At 45.6% G+C, this 18,100-nt stretch overlaps 2 protein-coding genes across 6 annotated transcripts in view; one reads left to right on the forward strand and one right to left on the reverse strand.

The window, feature by feature from the left end:
• Positions 1–5,548, forward strand: POLR2J (RNA polymerase II subunit J). Its single transcript, XM_039507418.1, has 4 exons — positions 1–155; positions 1,622–1,711; positions 3,910–4,084; positions 4,935–5,548. Exons 1-4 carry the CDS (start codon positions 103–105, stop codon positions 4,968–4,970), a joined length of 354 nt encoding a protein of 117 aa, XP_039363352.1. The 5' UTR covers positions 1–102; the 3' UTR covers positions 4,971–5,548.
• LRWD1 (leucine rich repeats and WD repeat domain containing 1) overlaps positions 5,240–18,100 on the reverse strand; it is a 24,266-nt gene continuing 11,405 nt past the window's right edge. For 4 of the 5 annotated variants that reach the window (XM_039507409.1, XM_039507410.1, XM_039507412.1 and 1 more), the window contains exons 6-16: positions 16,890–17,033; positions 15,579–15,902; positions 13,435–13,561; positions 12,599–12,708; positions 12,024–12,231; positions 10,313–10,385; positions 10,080–10,220; positions 8,720–8,817; positions 7,695–7,856; positions 6,807–6,931; positions 5,240–5,863 (exon numbers count right to left, since the gene is read on the reverse strand). In XM_039507409.1, the coding sequence (XP_039363343.1) occupies positions 5,723–5,863; positions 6,807–6,931; positions 7,695–7,856; positions 8,720–8,817; positions 10,080–10,220; positions 10,313–10,385; positions 12,024–12,231; positions 12,599–12,708; positions 13,435–13,561; positions 15,579–15,902; positions 16,890–17,033 (1,653 nt within the window). In that variant the 3' untranslated portion in view covers positions 5,240–5,722. The remainder of the gene's footprint in view (positions 5,864–6,806; positions 6,932–7,694; positions 7,857–8,719; positions 8,818–10,079; positions 10,221–10,312; positions 10,386–12,023; positions 12,232–12,598; positions 12,709–13,434; positions 13,562–15,578; positions 15,903–16,889; positions 17,034–18,100) is intronic. The other variant, XM_039507413.1, reaches the window with a different exon arrangement.

Raw genomic sequence — 18,100 nt, forward strand, 5'->3', positions numbered from 1 at the left:
CGCTGCGTAGTGCCCCGGAAGCGGAAGTAGCCGCCCCTGGGTGCTCCGGGAAGCGGAACCTGAGCTCGGTGCTGCTGGGAGCGGACGCGCCGCCGCCGCAGGATGAACGCGCCGCCGGCCTTCGAGTCCTTCCTGCTCTTCGAGGGGGAGAAGAAGTGAGTGCGGCGGGCGGGGCCCCGTCGCTGGGAGGGCCCGAGTTCGACCCCCCCCCCCAGAACCAACCCGCCTCCCCCTTTCCCGCCGCGCCAGACCCCCCCTTCCATCGCCCCGAGCCGGGCAGCGCCAGCCCCCCCGGCCCCTTCCATCGCCAGACCCCGGCCCCTTCCATTTCCCCCCCCCCCCGATCCGGGCAGCCCCAGAAACCCCCCCGGGGCCTCCTTCCACCCCAGCCCCTGAGCCAGGCAGCGCCGGACACACACACACACACCCCGGTCTTCGTCGTCCCACTCCCCCGAGCTGCTCGGCCCGGGGGCTGCTTGGCTGGGACACCGGCCGCTGCCGGCAGAGGGGGGTGGAATCGATTCCTCCCTCTCTGCTCAGCCGCGCGCTGTGGCGGGATTGCAGCCCCCCCGGAACCCGCGTGAGAACTGCTGGACTAGGCGAGCTCTTGAGGGTCCTTCTATCCCTGCCTTCCTATTGTAAAATCTCCGTTGGCAGAACGACTCGGAATTAGGCGACAGACCATAAATCTCTTTCCAGCTTAGAGATGTTTCATTTTTGTTTCAATTGTTTCATTGTGTGTACACAGTCTTGGGACATGCCATCAAAAACAAGCATGTCCCAATCAAATCCTTTCATTTCAAACTCCTGCTCTCTTTTGCCGTGACATTTGGTACATATGGCTGTGTTCTGGCAGCTGCAAAATGACGATTAGTGAGACATGCATTGGTTGCATGTTGCACCTTTGACCTAGTCTCTGAGTTGCATGATCAGTCAAAGTTATGGGTTAAGTGAGAAACTTGCAGAAATACAAATGGATTAAAGACAGAAAAAAAATTGACAAGCTAAATCTTCCAAAAAACTATCTGTATTATTAAAGGCAGCGTCTACTAAATAGACAATTTAGCAAACAGCTCAAGTATAAAATGTTTGTGGGTTTACAGTATTCACCGTGAAGTGACATTTAGAAGCTGTAATTTAAAAAAATGGTGCAACTTTGAGGTTGACAAATTATTCTGTATTTCACCCACAGAGCTTTTAAAATTATCTGATAAATTACCCTTTTATTAGTGCTCTGTTCAGAGGAATTTTTGGCCCATTAAAAAAATTCTCCCTTGCCAATAACAGTATAGAGCTACAGCTGTGTGGGAAGCAATTGCTATTACGGTAATTCTTAAAGAAGTAAACCGGGCTCTGAAATTCATTAGTTTTCTTATATCACTGTTGTGCTGCTTTAGCAATGCTGTAGGGATTGCATAAACTTTTCCTTCCGCTGAATCAAAGTATCATTATGATTCCATATTGACTTCATAACTGTTTATCCAGAACAGGTACAAACGGATCTATCTGGTGTGAATCTAAAGAGAACCATTTATGACTGAAAGCATAGAAAGGTTTGGTTTGGTTTGATTTGTTAGATAACATCACTTGCTTTTAATGCCAATATTTTTCTTTTACTCAGGATCACAATTAATAAGGATACAAAAGTACCAAATGCCTGTTTGTTTACAATCAACAAGGAAGACCACACACTTGGAAATATTATTAAATCGTAAGTAAAACCAGTTCCTGTTGCATAGTTCTAGGAGTAAAGTTCTAATGGTGATGCAGTAGCTTACATTTAGATGGGAAGATTGCCAAGGTGCAGAGCGTGACTGTAACCATAAACACTGGATAACTAGCTGTTTCAATAGCATGTTTGGGTGACGTCTGCAGGCCTATTTGTGGTAGTTACAGATGTGAAATTATGTTCATTGACACCCACTTCTCATTGTGGCCCTTGTTACCACCATGTGTAAAACTTTGAGCTAGGGGTGTGATTCCTCTGCTTGTGTACACATACTGGTGCTAGCTCCTAGTGTGAGCATAAATAGTAGTATAGCCGCAGTAGCACTGGTAGTAGCAGCAGCAGCAGACATACCACCCCACCCCCCGGTTTCAGGCAGGTTTGTACTTCGGCTGCTTTGAGAGCTAGCAAGAGTATGTGTATATGAGCATGGGAATCATACCTCTAGCGCAGGAGTGGGCAGACTACGGCCCAGGGGCCACATCCGGTCCTTGAGCTCCCGCCATGGAACGGGGTCGGGGGCTTGCCCCGCTCTGTGCAGCTCCCGGAAGGAGCGGCATGTCCCCCCTCAGGCTCTTATGCGTAGGGGCAGCCAGGGGGCTCAGCACATTGTCCCTGTCCCAAGTGCTGCCCTTGCAGATCCCATTGGCTCTGCACACAGATGGGGCAGTGCACAGAGCAGCCTGGCCGCGCCTCCGTGTAGGAGCGGGGACATGCTTACCTCAAGCAGCGGCAACATGCTTACCTCAAGCAGCGGCAACTCCCTGAGCCTGACCACCTCCTGTGCCCCTTCCCCAGCCCTGATCCCCCTCCCACACTCTGAACTACTCAGTCCCAGCCCGGAGCACCCTCCTGCACCCCTCATCCCCAGCCCCATCCTTGAGACTGCACCCCAAGCCGGAGTCCTCACCCTACCCTGCACCCCAACCCTCAATTTCATGAGCATTCATGGCCTGCCATACAATTTCCATACCCAGATGAGGGCCAGAAAGTTTGCCCAACCCTGCTCTAGCACAGTGTTAGCAAATAGCCTGTAACATTTGGGCAAAGGTTGGTTCTTTGTAATGTGGGAAGACTCCCCACCCCACCCCCATCAAATTGGCAGTGACCTTGTGGGTTTCTTTCCCCCCCCCCCCGTATGTGGGTGCAGGTTGCTTGCCTGAATGATCTGGTTCTCTCTCGCTTTGCCATTTCCCCTGCTATTACTGGGCCTGATGCATCTCGGACCCTCATAGTCTCTGCCTGTGGCACATAATAGTCTAGTCTTCTGTGGGCTGTAATACATTGGTCTAATTTTGGTTGTTGGGTTTAGTGCAGGCGCTGGGGGGTGATAGTGGCCTGTGATATACAGGAGGTCAGAGATGATCCAGGGACCCAGTCTGGCCTTAAAATATGACTCTCAATCTGGGTGGCAAAGGTGCAAATGCCTACTTTTATTTTTATAAATTACAAATTAGCATTGTAGCAATACACACTGATTCTAGTGAAGCAAGAAACTGTTCATTTAACAGTGTAGGAAATTCAAGAATCCCCAGGGCTAAACCAGGTTGACTTCACATGGCAGGAGCTAATCAATTCATTGCTGGTGATGCAGTAGGTCTTTTGCCTAAGTCCCTTCTGTAATTTATAAGCTCAGGACAGCAGCATGTGGCCTCCAGTGGTAGGAGTAAATACTGCTGCCTTTAAACTTGGGCTCTCTGCATCAGATTATTGGTGTGTGCTTTTGATAGCTCTTCTGCATGGATTTTTGCTGAAAATGATTCTAGTTACACCCTGGTGCTTCGTTCACACGAACACCACTGCTCAGTTCTTGCTATTAGATGCTCTGCCAGTGCTTGCCAAGCATTTCCCATTACCCCTGCTGTTCCACGCTTGGGTCTCTAAGGTAGGAACTGTCAATGCTGCCAAAACGTACAGTGGTTTTATGAAATGCATGTACTGCGTCTTATTAGGATAAGATAAAGCTTGCTCTCAAGGTGAGATTGGCATGGATGTAACATTTCCTCTAGCCTGCAAAAAAAATCTTTATGGAAAAATTCTCCAAGGATTGAATTAGCCTGTTAGAAAGGTGTGATATGTGGCAGACCCAACTTTATGCTTTGGAATCTTACAGAAATTTTGCAGCTAAACTGTTTGTCATCTGTCTTGTACCCTCTAAATGCTTCCCTCCCCACCCCTTCCAGGCAATTACTGAAAGACCCTCAAGTGTTGTTTGCAGGATACAAGGTCCCACATCCTCTGGAACATAAAATCATCATTCGAGTTCAGACCACTCCTGATTACAGTCCCCAGGAAGCTTTCACCAATGCTATCACGGACCTGATCAGTGAACTCTCCCTTCTGGAGGAGAGATTCAGGGTAAGCTTGTTCCTCTGGCTAATGTGAGGAAAGGTTCTGAAACTGTGACCTGTTTTAAAAATGACAGTTAACCTTACAACTGTTGCTTTCATATGAAAAATGTAACTTTTCTGATCAGCCCAATTCAGCTCTGAATACCCATGTGTAAATTCCATTAAGCTGTAGCAGATTTTGGCTGTTACCACAGGACACTTGAGATTTTGTTCAGTTTCTCACACACCTTGTCTCTCTAGGTGTCTAGCATTTGCTTTCTCTCCCTTTTCACAAGTGTGAAAGCCTGTTGCCTGGAACAGCGTACTTGAAAAATTCTGCCTTGTGAATCTTTCTTTCTCCTGCCAAGAACTTTTTAATAATACTTTCACTTATGTGCCCTTCTGTAATTACTCCATTTCTTGCTGTACAGTGTCTATTTAACTTCAAATTGTTTGAGATACCATTGGTCTGAAAAACATTTCAGAATAAAGCTATACTGAATTCCATATGCTCCTATTTGCTAGTTCCTTAGTTGAATCATAGTCAGTTTTAATATAAACTAATGATATCTCAAAGAATAAAGCAGTTGAGAAGAGGAAAACTTTCAAAGGATTTCTTGTGTGTCATGTAAATGCCTTATGTTTTATTAATTACTGGAAGGGAAATGTATGAATATACGTTCTCCCTCAGAACATTACCTGTTTTCCACCAGGCAGCAGGAGATGCACATATTTCTGCTGCTGATTTAAATAATATTTAATCATAGATTCGTATACAAAGTCATCTCTTTAATCTCAAATTATTTAGAGGGAAAATAAGAGATCACTTTCTGGTACAGAATTCTTTTAAAACAGATTCTGTTTCTTTTGTTTTACAGGTTGCTATCAAAGATAAACAAGAAGGAATTGAATAGAAACATGAAGCTTAGAGTGAACAATCCAGGTCAAAAAAGAGAGTCATGTTTGTTTTCATGATAGTGGATGTGACTACTTCATTGAACAAGTTCTTTAAGGATTATTTAAAACTTTCAGTAAGAATTAATGTCTCTAATAACAGTAGCCCTAAATTCACTAATTTTTAGTTAGTTTGCCCACAGAAACCAGTACTGTGAGTTCTGTACAGGATATATTATTTGCAGATAGGATGGTAAGTGTATGATTAGTCTTGTATTATTTGAGCTATAAAGCTGTGTGACTTCCACAATGAGTGTAGAGCCTTTGATTACTGTTATAAAAAGAGGTAAGATTTAACAGCTGGGTAGTCTCCAGGTTATTTTGTCTTGTGTAGCGTGGAGCATGTTAAAGTGACCATGTAGTATTGGGCTTGGAAACTGTACTTCCAGAACATGATTAACTGCTGAGCAATGCCCCTCCTAGATCTATGGCTGCATTCCCTCCCCATAAGTCATCTCTTCACTCCCAAGTTACCAGGTATTACATTTTATTAAGTATCATATTTCTATAAAACAAATACACAAATTGTGAAAACTCACAGTAAAAGAAGCTGGGTATTGTCAATGACAGCATGTGCGCCAAGTCCCTTTGCATTTTCTCTCTTGCATGATAAGGGCTGGTTTAGAAAACTTCATGGTTACTCTTGGAAACAATCACTAATACTGCACTATTTCAAAACATCACAGGAATGAAATTTTCCATAAAGAACAAGCTATGTTTTCTTCCATACCGCTGCTATATTGACGCCAGTTAAAGCAATAAGGTAAGTGAAAGTAGGGTCTGTCACCACGTTGTTTATTAAGACTTCAGTCAGCAGCTCCCCATTTGCTCGAAGCTCTGGCCACTCAAGAATCTAGCAAGAGAACAGATTAGTTCAGAAAAGCTCATACAAAGTAAGGCTTGGTTTGGGTTTACCTGTTTAGAAAGGAAAGCTACAGGGATGCAGTCAGAAAACTGCAGCTACCCACCCTAAGTCTTTGCTGGGGGAGGGTATAAAACAGATTGAGACTGACCCCTCAGTCCATCCCTTTATATAAAATCTTACCATGACTGGTAAATGTATAGGGTTGTGGAGTAGCTATTGGCTAGCAGCATGCAATGGCAGTAGTCTGGAAGAGTCACCTACGAAAACTACATGCTAACAGTTAGGGCCTACTGTTCTAGATTGGAGTTGATATACTCCCATTATAGAGGATTATTAGGCAATTAGATGTAAGATAGGATAGAGAACTCTTGGGTTGACCACACAGATTTTTCAAGTGCATGGAAAAAATTAGATGGTTGCCTCTCAAGTTAGCTAAAATCTCTCCTCTTGTTCAACAGCTTTAGATACACATTGGTTTAACTGAGAAAAGACAGTAGGTGTTGAGAATATAAGGCCAGCTGAAGTAAGTAATGTGGAGAGCCCTGTTAAAGAGCAGCTGTTGGGGGGAGAGGAGAAGAGTGGCATCACGTTTTCAGAGCTGGTGGTGAAAAAACATCACCTATAACTTGGTACTGTCAGGACTTGGCAGGTGAGAAGCCTTTCAGGAGGAAGAGGTTAAGAATATGCTATTCAATGGCACCAAGAGCATGGGAAAGGCAGAGACTGTTCCCTGTTGACTTTTACCAGCCCCTTTTAGAATTAAATTGACTGGTCTGAATTTTAAAAAATTCTCTTCTTTAAATCTCTCAACAGCTGTACAGATCTGAGTTAAAAGAGCCACCTAAGAAGTAATTTGTCTTATGCCTCCTGTTTGCACAGCCTCACCGCTAGGGAATATTGTTCAATATAAAAACCAAAGGCCCAGGCCTACCTGTGTGGGAGCTATTCTGTTCTCTGAGCGTTTTCCCTTGGAGGCCCTCCAGGCTGAAGAGTGCTTGCTGAGATTGTACATCCACACGCTTCCCTTTTCATCGCCGCAGAACACATACTCTGCTGCTGCAAAGGAACCAGGGCAGTGTTGAGATTTCTGATGGCCAAGACCAAAACCTTCTCGACCCTCTACCACTCATTCACCCCTTCTTGTGGCAGCCATAGCTTAAGAGGGTGAGACAGAGCCCAGTATAAGGAATGTCACCTTCCAGATGAAATGTATCCCATTCTTAATTGCTGCAGAGTGTTAAGGAAACCAGCCTTACAAAATTCACCTCCAGTTATTTTTATGGGCTGGCCAATACCACCTCCTTAGTATATGACATGACAAATGATGAGTGGGGATTTTGGACTCAGGCTGGTATTTTTGTATGACCATTTCGCAAGGCTGAAATGAAGTCATTTTAACATTGGTCTTGCACTGCTAGAGTGTCTCCAGCGAACAGCTGGTCTTTGTTACGAGGCACTCCTTGCAAAGTGCTGCATAAGGCACTAAGAGGGTGGATTATTTTAAGATTCAGGTTCCTCCCAGAAATTTGTCACTATTAGTGCTGGGTAGAAGTTCTACCACACTGCATAGTAAGCGCATCCCTCATTTCAAAGTGCTTTGCAGACATTAGGTACTAGCATTTTACAGAAGCAGCGTCAGAACAATAACTCAGCAGTAAGGCTGGGCCTAAAATCCTTACCTTGGGCAGAGTACGTAAAGCAGAAATGGCATCAGGTACGGTCTATTAATAACTTGTACCTTCCAAATCCTTCCCCAACAGTAGCTTCTTGAGTCCACTCTTCTGCATTGTTCATTTCTAGCTAACAATGGTGGGCTTACCTGGACAGGTGCTGAGGGTAAGGTAGGGCAGGTCTGTTGTAGACCACTCCAGTTCAGCTAGAATGAGCGCAGGTCGTGTTCGCTGACATGATTTCCCCTGTGCCTCAAAAGACTGACTCCAGCTCCATAAGTAGATAGACCCTGTCTTAGAACTCTTAGAAACTGGAGGAGAGAGCAAACAGCGTATCAGGAATGAATGTCCTAAAATATTCAGACATTTATTTCAGAACACCCAGCCCTCTTTAAATACTGCTTTTCTGACAGGAACATGGCTCCCCCATTACAAAAGAAATCCAGTCACCATCTGTGGTGATAGCTGAGGGACCTTTCTAGCCATCCTGGCCTTAAGCAGACTAATTGTCCCTTTAGTCTCTCACTATCAAATTTGATTTTCCACCCCACAGTACTTTAAAGCAGCACTTAAGGACTCTGGAGCTAGCAGGGCCTGGGAAGCAGCTGCTGAAAACGGGAGGCCAATGTACTGCTAGCTACTATGAAGGCTGAGAAGTTTAGTGCACAGCAAGGTAGGGTGTGAATTTATAATACGTTAGCTACACTGCATTAACTCCCTGTGTGGACAATCTCACTGTGCACAAAGTTACTTAGGGTGAGTGTCCACACAGGGAGTTAGGGCAGAATAGCTGAGTTCACACCCCAGCTTACTGCATGTGTGGACAGGCTCAGAGAGCCAAACCCTGCCAGATTTCAGGGTGGGAGTTAGGGTCCCTGAACCAAGAAAGCATTTTCTCCTGTTCTATACAACACCCAAAGTAAGTACAAGCCATCTGCCTTTCATGGCTAGAGGCTCCTCCTTATATGAGGAATGTAACATTACCATATTCACAGTATGTGGATCCAGTCCCAAATCTGCCCCAGCTGAAATATTATAAAACCTACTGAAATGTTCACAGCCACAGCTGTAGTACAAAATTAAAGTTGTCCCAGTCTTCCTGAGACCAGGAGATCATGACTTATATTGTGTGTAGGAAGTAACTGTGCTTATGGCGATCTGCCTCCATGCTTACCCACAACATCCTTGTTCAAAAAAGCCAATCCATCCACTCTGTGGGAAGCTGTTGCTTCTCCCTCATCATTAGGAAACTGGAACGCCACTTCAAAAGGCCTGATGAAAAATTGAGAAGTTAAAGAGTGGTCAGCTACTGAATAAACAAACCCTCGCCAAGCACCACGTGACCCTTTAAACAAGACAGTCTCACAGAGTTCAGCGATGGAGAAACAGTGCATCATCGAACCCTTCTCGGTGCCTGGGCAGGATCGTTCCCTAATACGATCTAGTTTTAGATGTGCCAAGAAATAGGCCTCCTATTATGCTGTGATAATCAGGTCCTGACCCCCAAGGGAAGAACAGAAGGTTTAAACCCCCAACGATGAGCAGTTGAAGCAACAGAGTACGCACTCAAAGTGTATTGAGTAAGGTCTTTTAGGAAAGCCTGTAATGTGCTGAACTTGATGGGTTTTATGAGAGATGGATACATACCTGCACTACAATTTCAATTGCATCTCCCAAGCCAGGTATTTTCAAGAACCTGGCTTCAAGTAACGACCCATTGTCCAGTCAGGAAGAGACAACGGTGGAGCATTAGAGTTAATGGAAAGCCATCCGTGTAAAGCCAAGAGGGGATTTACACACTGAATAAACCCTGGACTAAAAGGGGGAGGGGAGTCTTTTAAAAGTAAGCTTGTGTCTGAGGGGTTTTGTTTTTTTTTAAATCTGGAAACTGAGGGACAGCCTCAAGGCAGGAGGCTGTCTGTGAAACCTGGATCCCCCTAGAGTTACAGGGTAGTGGGGGAACCTGTTCAAAGGCATTAGGTAAATTGTTTTTAGAAAAGGGACATTATCTAATGTGGAAGTGGAAAGCCTGAGGTTAAGCCTGTGTCATTTCCCTTACTATTTCATCTCTGAAGCGGTGGGTTTTCTATTAAATGAACTTTTTGTCTGTTAGCCCAAACAGGTTGCTGTTGTGCTAGAAAGGTGGGTGCCAAAGTGAATTGATAACTGAGGGCTGGTTTCATGCCTTTGGGATGACAAACCTGAGGGGGGCAGTTTGAGGGTCTGGTAGTTAAGAACTCAGGGAGGACAGATCCGTTGGTGTCACCCTCCAAGGAGTAACTAGCCTGGTGAGAACCAGGTGAAACCTTGTGCTTTGGCGCTCGCTACTGGAGTCAGGGATTTGAGCATCAGACGTGCCAAATAACTGCTCTCTATACCTCTTGCTGGGGTCCACCATCTTGTAAGAGCTGGAGAATTATATCCAGATCTAATAGGTTTTCCTCATCTCAGCCCTCTAGAATCAAAATCCCAAAGCCCTCAGAATGCTTATGGTTGTGGAAAGTGAATTTGTGTCCCAGGCCCATAGTTCTTACCTGCTCTTCTGTGGCTTGTTCAGTCTAATATCCCAAGCAAAACAACCTTCTTCACAGCCAGCCAGCAGGAACTGATCTGGGCAGGATGGGACCAGGGCAATGCGTAATGGAATAGAGGCAACTTCCAGCACCAGCAGTTGGCTGACAAATAAAACAGACAGTTAGTCCAACCTCCTGTAACAGTTGCTTCTCAGGAGAATGTAACTGAGTGCATCTTGTTTCTGAACACATACCTTGCTTTGAAGTTGTAGTCACAATCCGGAACCCCAATATCCCAGAGGCCAATTCTTTTGTCATAGGATGCAGCTGTGGGGGACAAAAACCGGTACCAGGTAGTTACAGACCATTACTTGCCAACGTTTCTTTTTGTTCCACTTAAAAATTCCCCCTGGCTCACATGACATGACATTGCACGGCTGCGTCACGTGTGAGGCCATTAACACAGCATCAGCCATATGGGCTTTGGCCTAACTAACAAAGCAGCCAAGCCCTATCTTGTGTGAATTTACTGCTGGTGAAGAGTGCCAGCTTGCTAGCCCTGGGGCCCTTTATCCACAGCACAGGCAATGCAAGCTTCCCCCATAGCAAATCTGTCTTCTCAAGGGAAGTTAGTTTTCCAGGCCTCTGAGAAAGCCAATAAGAGCATCAATTAGTGCCAGTTCCAGGCAGTGTTGTTTTGCTTACGTGTCCCAATGGACTGTGACCCACCAGTTCATTCCACATACTTGATTAATCATCACAGAACCTCCCACTGTGGACGCTAGGCACCAAGTACAAAAGATTTAAAACTCTTTGGCATTGAGAGCTACGTGGTACATTTCCAATCGATTATCCAGAAAATAACTCAGACCCCAATCAAATGATGGCCCGCAAACTGCCACTACTGGCCACCAGACCGTCCTTCAGGGAACAACTGTTAACCCACAACTCTACAAAATAAAATGGCCCTGCCTCCATTCTGGGTCCCTATGGTTGTCCAACTCAGATCAATTCTCCAGGTGAAAGTCCACCTCAGCTGAGACTGCTAATCAGAGTACCTATCTACTGAGCTGGCTAGGCTCTTCTTTTTAAATTCTTGAGCGTACTTTTGAGACATGTCCATTAGTTTTGGATGCTTCCAGAAGTTGGGCACCCAGAACTGGAGGATTCCAAAGTTAATGGATGCTGCTTGAAAGTTTAAGCCTTGATGAATTGATGTGGCAGTGGGCACACAGCAGGCTGAGTCATTTCAGGCGCAAGACAATGTACGGAATGCAAAAAAAATGAAGGGTTGATCTGTATGTTACTGGACAGAAAATACAACTGTATCCTGTAACCCAATGGTTATTACTGGCTGCTCACTGAGCACCAAACCACGCTCTCTCTACCCAGGCAAAACTCTCCTCGATGTCAGGATCTGGCCCTGAATAAGGTCATTAGTAAGAGTGAGTAAAATCGGAGGTCGCTAAATTTATTTAACAAGTAAAGGCACAGAACTTCATTGATCTGAAGAAATCAAGCAGCCCAGGGTAAGCTCGCTCATTTGACATGGGGACTGAGTCACAGCTTCTGACCCACAAGACGCAGCATGGTCGGTCTCACCCTCCTTACGCCTCGGCAGGGCATGGTGGGGGTTTTATGTGGTCTCGGTGGGATGGCTGCCCTCACGGGCGAGACACTGCACCTCTAGAGCCAAAAGCCTGAGCTGCTACCACTGGAGCGAAAGAATCAAGGCTCTATAGCAGAAGGCTGTAACAACTCCTATCCTCTGTGCATAGACACCGAGGGGAAATTTGTACCACCCCCCCCAGTGAGGTACATGTCCTCCATGTGTGTCTCAACACTCCTCCACCTCAATACCCACCTACCAGTACCTGCTCCAACATTGACGACCACAAAATGCCTCCTTATTTGGAAGCCAGGCCTTTTCCCTGCTACTAGAGAGAGGCAGAACTGGAGACTTACTAAAGAGGTGTGTCTCGCAGCTTGGGCTGAAGCAGGCTGTAGCAATGGGCTTTTTGTGAGCCTTAATCTCTCCGTAGCAGAAATCAGCCGATACATGAATCAGCTTTACAATTCCTCTTCTTCCGGCTGCGGCCAGGATATTATGTTTTTTTTTCCGACCGTCGTTAGTTACCATGGTCAGAGTTGTCCATGCAACAGTGAAAAACTCCTAGGACAGAGAGAGGTGAGAATTTGTGAAAGGTAACACAGGAGGATGGCTGTGAGGTCACAGATTAGTTCGCAATCTAGGGAACTAGTGAGAAGCCACATTTTGAAATGACATAAATATTCAGTCAGGGGCCATACAGGTCAGACCAAACTTAAAGGGAAGAAACAAACTGCAAAAGCAGGACATGGATCCTTCTACGCTGCGAAGCAGATTCAGCAGCCTACAAGTGGGGTAGCTAAGCTTTCGCCTGTATTATTATTTTCAGGATCAACAAGGGTTCCGTCTGTACCCATCATTTTAATGCCCGTCCACCCTTCTAAAAGGCTGGTTTGTAACACAGTTATAGTCACTGTATTCATGCCCCTACCTCTGCAGGGACTTTATACTTTTTCAGCACGATTCCGGTCTCACAGTCAATAAGACAAACAGATTCCCCTCCACATGTGGCCATGGTTCTGGAGGTGCTCACTACAGGATCTGAAAGGTGAAATCCCAGGGCTTGTTGTTAGACCTCTGCTCATTATACTAACCATAATCTCTCTATTACCCGAGGCTCCCCCTGTCTGTGCGGTACTGAACATAAGAACGGCCGTACCGGGTCAGACCAAAGGTCCATCTAGCCCAGTATCTGTCTACCGACAGTGGCCAATGCCAGGTGCCCCAGAGGGAGTGAACCTAACAGGCAATGATCAAGTGATCTCTCTCCTGCCATCCAGCTCCATTCTCTGACGAACAGAGGCTAGGGACACCATTCTTTACCCATCCTGGCTAATAGCCATTTATGGACTTAGCCACCATGAATTTATCCAGTTCCCTTTTAAACATTGTTATAGTCCTAGCCTTCACAACATCCTCAGGTAAGGAGTTCCACAAGTTGACTGTGCGCTGCGTGAAGAAGAACTTCCTTTTATTTGTTTTAAACCTGCTGCCTATTAACTGGAACGATTCTGGGGGCTGGCATCTCTAGGAAGGTTAACTTGACACAAAATTCACACACGCAAACCACAAGAGAATCCTGATCTATTTTATAGTAAAAAATATAAGTAGGTAGCAGTGGAAACTACTGCTTGAAAGGGGAGGGGTCTAACACATGAGTCAGTTGGGCACCATGCCCACCTGACCCTTCGCCAAAGGGTTTGTGGAGTCATTCTGTGAAGCCGGCCCACTGCAAAGTGCTCTCCAGGTGCCTTTGAACAAACTCACCTTTCCTTGCCCCAGAATCCAATGGCGGCTCGAAGACACAGGACCAGAGCTGCGTTTTAAAATCCTCCCGGCTGTTGCCTTTACTGTGACACTGAAGAAAATGCAATGGCTCCAAACTGATAACTTCCTGCAATAAACCTCGCAGTTAGAAAACATGCACCAGTAACAGGAATAGAAGATCAGAGGCCTTCTACTCCAAGGGCTTGTTTGAACAGGACATCAGTGACTAGCTCAAGAGGCAGATGGATCTTAGGTGTTTACATAGCCCCCGTCACTGCAGCTAGGAGCTGAAATACAGTGTTAAAAAAAGGGCAGAATACTTCCTATAAAAGGGATCTGCTCTTGCCACACAGGTCCCAGCTGCTTGTACTGGTGTGTTAGGCACCTCGTCATCATCTCAACCTTTGGGAAGGTTTGCATATAAACTGGGAGGTCTGCACCAGTCTCTGAAGGGGATCAGACTAGAGGCTGCATTCTAGTCCCCTCCTATGGGTGTCCCACAGCCTCAGACCCAGCTGCTAACCCCCTCTCTGGGCCTCTCTACTTTCCAAGTCCTTACCAGTGTCTGGACATGAAGTGTTCCAGGCAGCAAGGCACTCCCTTCGGTAGCCTGGCTAGAGTCCATTAGGGTTTTGAAGACAAGGGCTCTGATCCTGCGCTATATCCATGTTGGGCAGAAAGGTGGCTTCATGCCCCAATTATGCTCCCCTGATCCTGGGACTGGCTGAGAAATGGGCCAGTTCCTGCTGTATGTTAGAGCAGTTTCAGGGCAGCTTTAATTTATTTCCAGACACTTATGGCACCAAGGGGTTGCTCTGCTAGGCAGGGATCAGTGGGGCACAGACAGAATCCAGCTCTGCCTCCTTCCTCCCAGGGAGGCTCCCTATGCCAGGAAGAGGGGTGGTGTCAGAACACCCCACACTGAGAGAGTCCTCCCTTGTTCAGCTAAGCCAGCACAGCTCGCTGCAGCTGCTCGCTTCGATGCGAGGGGAGACTGAAGTAACACGAAGCAGTGGACAGTGTCCTCTGTACATGAACCGTCCAAAAACAATTAAGGATTCTTCAAGCAAGGCTCTACCTCACAAAACGCTTTTTGCTCATTTACCGTGACAAATCCGCCAATTCTATGGTAACGTTAGAAAAAGAAATTCCAACAAGCTGGAGACTTTACACAACTGGCACAGGGATTTCTTCCCCCTTGCTGCCTTTCCTCCACATCCCTGATCCCAAATCTGGAATGAATCAATGTCACAGATTCATAGAGTTTAAGGCCAGAAGGGACCAGATGATCATCTAGTGTGAACGCCGGTATAACACAGACCATTACATTTTACCCCTATATTGAGCCCAATAACTTGAGTTAAACCAAAGAGTTCAACTGACTAAGTGGGATATACCCAAATGATCCCAGCACCGTGATGCAGAGGAAGGTAAAAAAACCAAGCTCCATGCCATCTGGCAGGGTAGATGAAAATCAATTATTAAAAAAACAAACAAAAACAAACAGATTTTTTAAAATTTAAATGCAATTTTTTTTAATAAACTTATTTAAAATTAAATTTGAAATTGACAACCTATGTTAAGGCCTAAACTTATTACAATCTATTAAAATAATTTAAATACAAAAATTAATATTTGCCACCAAATTTTCAAGAAATTCACACCACTGAACTGGCTGAAATAGCTAAAAAGTACAAATGCAAAACTCAATTACAACAGATGATTTAAATCAAGGTTTCCTGCCTGCCAGTTCAAATGAGGATTAAAATTAGTGATTTAAATCAATCCCCCTTGCAATCAGACCAGGGGAAAATCCCTTCCCAGCCCCAGATCTGGTGATCAGTTTGACTCTGCGCATGCAAGCAAGGCACAGCAGCCAAGCATCTAGGAAAAAGGATTTTCTGTACCACCTCAGAGCCACCCTGTCCAGTGTCCCATCTCCAGCTGTGGCCAAACCCTCATGCTTCAGAGAAAGGCAATCCCCACTCCCAAATCCTTCGGTCAACTGTGCATCAGAGAAAGCTGCGTGAATTGTTAAGATGCCTTGAAAGAGCAGAACCTTCCCATCCCCCCATCTGAACGTGGATCCTCTCTGTTTGCCCAAGAGGCCAAAAACCAACCCCAAAGGAGAATGATCAATGTACCTTGTCTTCTAGGTTCTTGACCGGGGTTATGGTCAGAACCCTTTTGTCCTGCTCCTGGCTTTTCTGCTCCTCTGTCAACTGGCTGGATCTTCTGTGGCTTTGTCCTTTGGGAGGCTGTTCTCCATTCCTGTGAGTCTCTTCGGCCACCTTGGTCTGTTGGCTCGATGGTCTTGGTCTATCGGGAGTTGGCTCATCCTGTGAATGGCTGGACTTTCTGGGACTAAGCACTACTTCCTCCTCAGTGTTACACTGGGACCGTGGCCTTTTGCTCGCAGATCCCGCTGTTGAGTGATTCCCTCTTCTCTTGCTGGGGACTAATGTGACCTACAAGACACACTGGCAATGTACTGGGTTGTTTCCCGCCCCAGCCAGCATACAGACAGCTTGTAATTCAGAGAAAGTCTTCACCCAAAAACTGATTCCCTTAAATGCCCAGAGACTGGGCTCCTAAATCTGGCTAGTCTTCTGGGATACTAACCCTGCCTTCACATTCCTGGGAAAGCTTAAAGCTGGCACCACATGAAGGTGCCACTAGCTTGCAAGGTTTGTTAAAATAGGATAATACCTGAGATGCTGCCTGAGTTACAGAAGGGTAAGTTTTGGATGCAACTGATGAGTATTGTTGAATTTCTAAGAAAATCAATTAAAAAAAGTTAACAAAACCAACCCCTCGTTTCAGTTTGGATTTCTGAAAGTCAGCATGCAGCTGCTGCATATCATCCCAGAGGTGGCTGTATTTTAGTGGTGGGTGAAGTGATCCCTGTACTGAAGGCAGCCTGGTCCAGTGGCTACAGTACTGGACGAGGAATCAGGAGACCTGTTTCTGCCATTGACCTGCTGTGCCTCTATTCGCTCTTTGTCTTGTTTGTTTAGGTTGTAAGCTCTTCGAAGCACGGACAGTCTCTCACTATATACACCTACATCACCAATCACGATGGGGCCTTGATCTCAGGCTGGGGCCTCTAAGCCACTACCCGAATACAAATAATTAATAACAGCAGCATTAATTTTGTAGAGGACTTTAAGATCCTTCTGGATGAAAGTAAAAACATAGCTGGAATGAGCTGTCTTTACTTCCCTGATGAGGTTGCAACTGAAATCTGCTAAGATCTCCTGGCTGCGGAATCCTTAGCAGAGAAACATACTACTCGCCTGCAGCTTTGTTACATCAAGATCATAAAGCTGACCTCAATGCAGTGTGTAAAACCTAACTGGAAAAGCAGCTGTGCGTGGTCCCTACTCTTTACTGCAGTATTCTTTTTAAAAAAACAAGAGTGTCTTGACGAGAAGAATCCCCTGGAGAATCCTTACCTGCGCAATATCATCATCTCCCACCTCCCTGGGGTTTTCTGTAGTCTCCTCCTCATTATCTTCCACCCTTTCTTGTGTTTCAGGATTTGTGTTCTCTTCCTGTCCCACCATGGATGCCAGTAACTCCTCTGCAATCATTTTCACCTAGCATTGCAAGTACATTTTTAAAAGGCATCACTTAATGGAGGTCAAAGGACAAGAACATCCGGACTCAACTATGCAATTACAGTTTGTAATAGGGAAGGGTGTTTTTTAACATTTGCTTCCATTAGATATTTTGTGTGTACTTACTGGCTCACAGGCAGGGAGACTGAAGCCCTCTCTTTAGTCACAGAATACGTCCAGTATGGGAAGCAGCAGTGCAAGATGCCCCATGCTGCCACCCTCCTGTGCCTTGTTCCTGATCTGAAGGGACCACTGCTAGGAGGTTGGAATTCGGCCTCATTCAGTCTACGGCCTCTCTGCTGAGGCTGCTAGCAACCAGGGTCAGTTACGATAGTTTAAAGACGGCTCTTTTTAGAGTCAGAGAAAGGAGCGGGTGCTTGGCAATACAGTGAGCCCGGAAGAAAGACTGGTGATGCAATGAAAAATAGCCAATTGAAACCCATTATTAGCCAAAGACCAGTGCATCGCAGCAACAATTCTCATCGACCAAGGGGCGCACCCGGACACCGTGAATGCCAAGTGATAGATACTGGTGACCTGGGAGACCAAAGTGCACAGGCAGAAATGAGAGATTAGGGTGAATTGTCTACATTAGCACAGCAGAGTTCTGCAACGTGGTGAAATACAAGCCTGTTTGACTGCAATCTTAACCTCCACGTAGGACTTCTGCCATTACGTGTTTTGTTTTACTGGGTATGTCTGTGCCACGTAGACCAGGCACCCCACTCTGTTACTGATGCCAATGGGGTCATCTGAGGAAGGAATGCAAAAGCAGTAATGCTAGACAAAGAACAGATGGAAGTCTAGGGCACATGCAATTAAAATACTCAAACAAAATATGCACACAGCTGCCATTAGCTTTAATGGGAGCTGTGCAAAATAAGCGGTGAATACACAGTGGTTGCCATTAAAATCATTTGCTTCTTGCACTCACTACTGTATTTCTAATACTTAATCACTATGAGCACCTTAACTACTGGTGAGTAGAAAACAAAGACAGTAAAGACCATCACTCCATCCGGAATGGAATTTATTGCTGGTGCTTG

This window comes from Mauremys reevesii, linkage group 20 (assembly GCF_016161935.1).
Source record: "Mauremys reevesii isolate NIE-2019 linkage group 20, ASM1616193v1, whole genome shotgun sequence".
Classification (NCBI taxonomy): domain Eukaryota; kingdom Metazoa; phylum Chordata; order Testudines; family Geoemydidae; genus Mauremys; species Mauremys reevesii.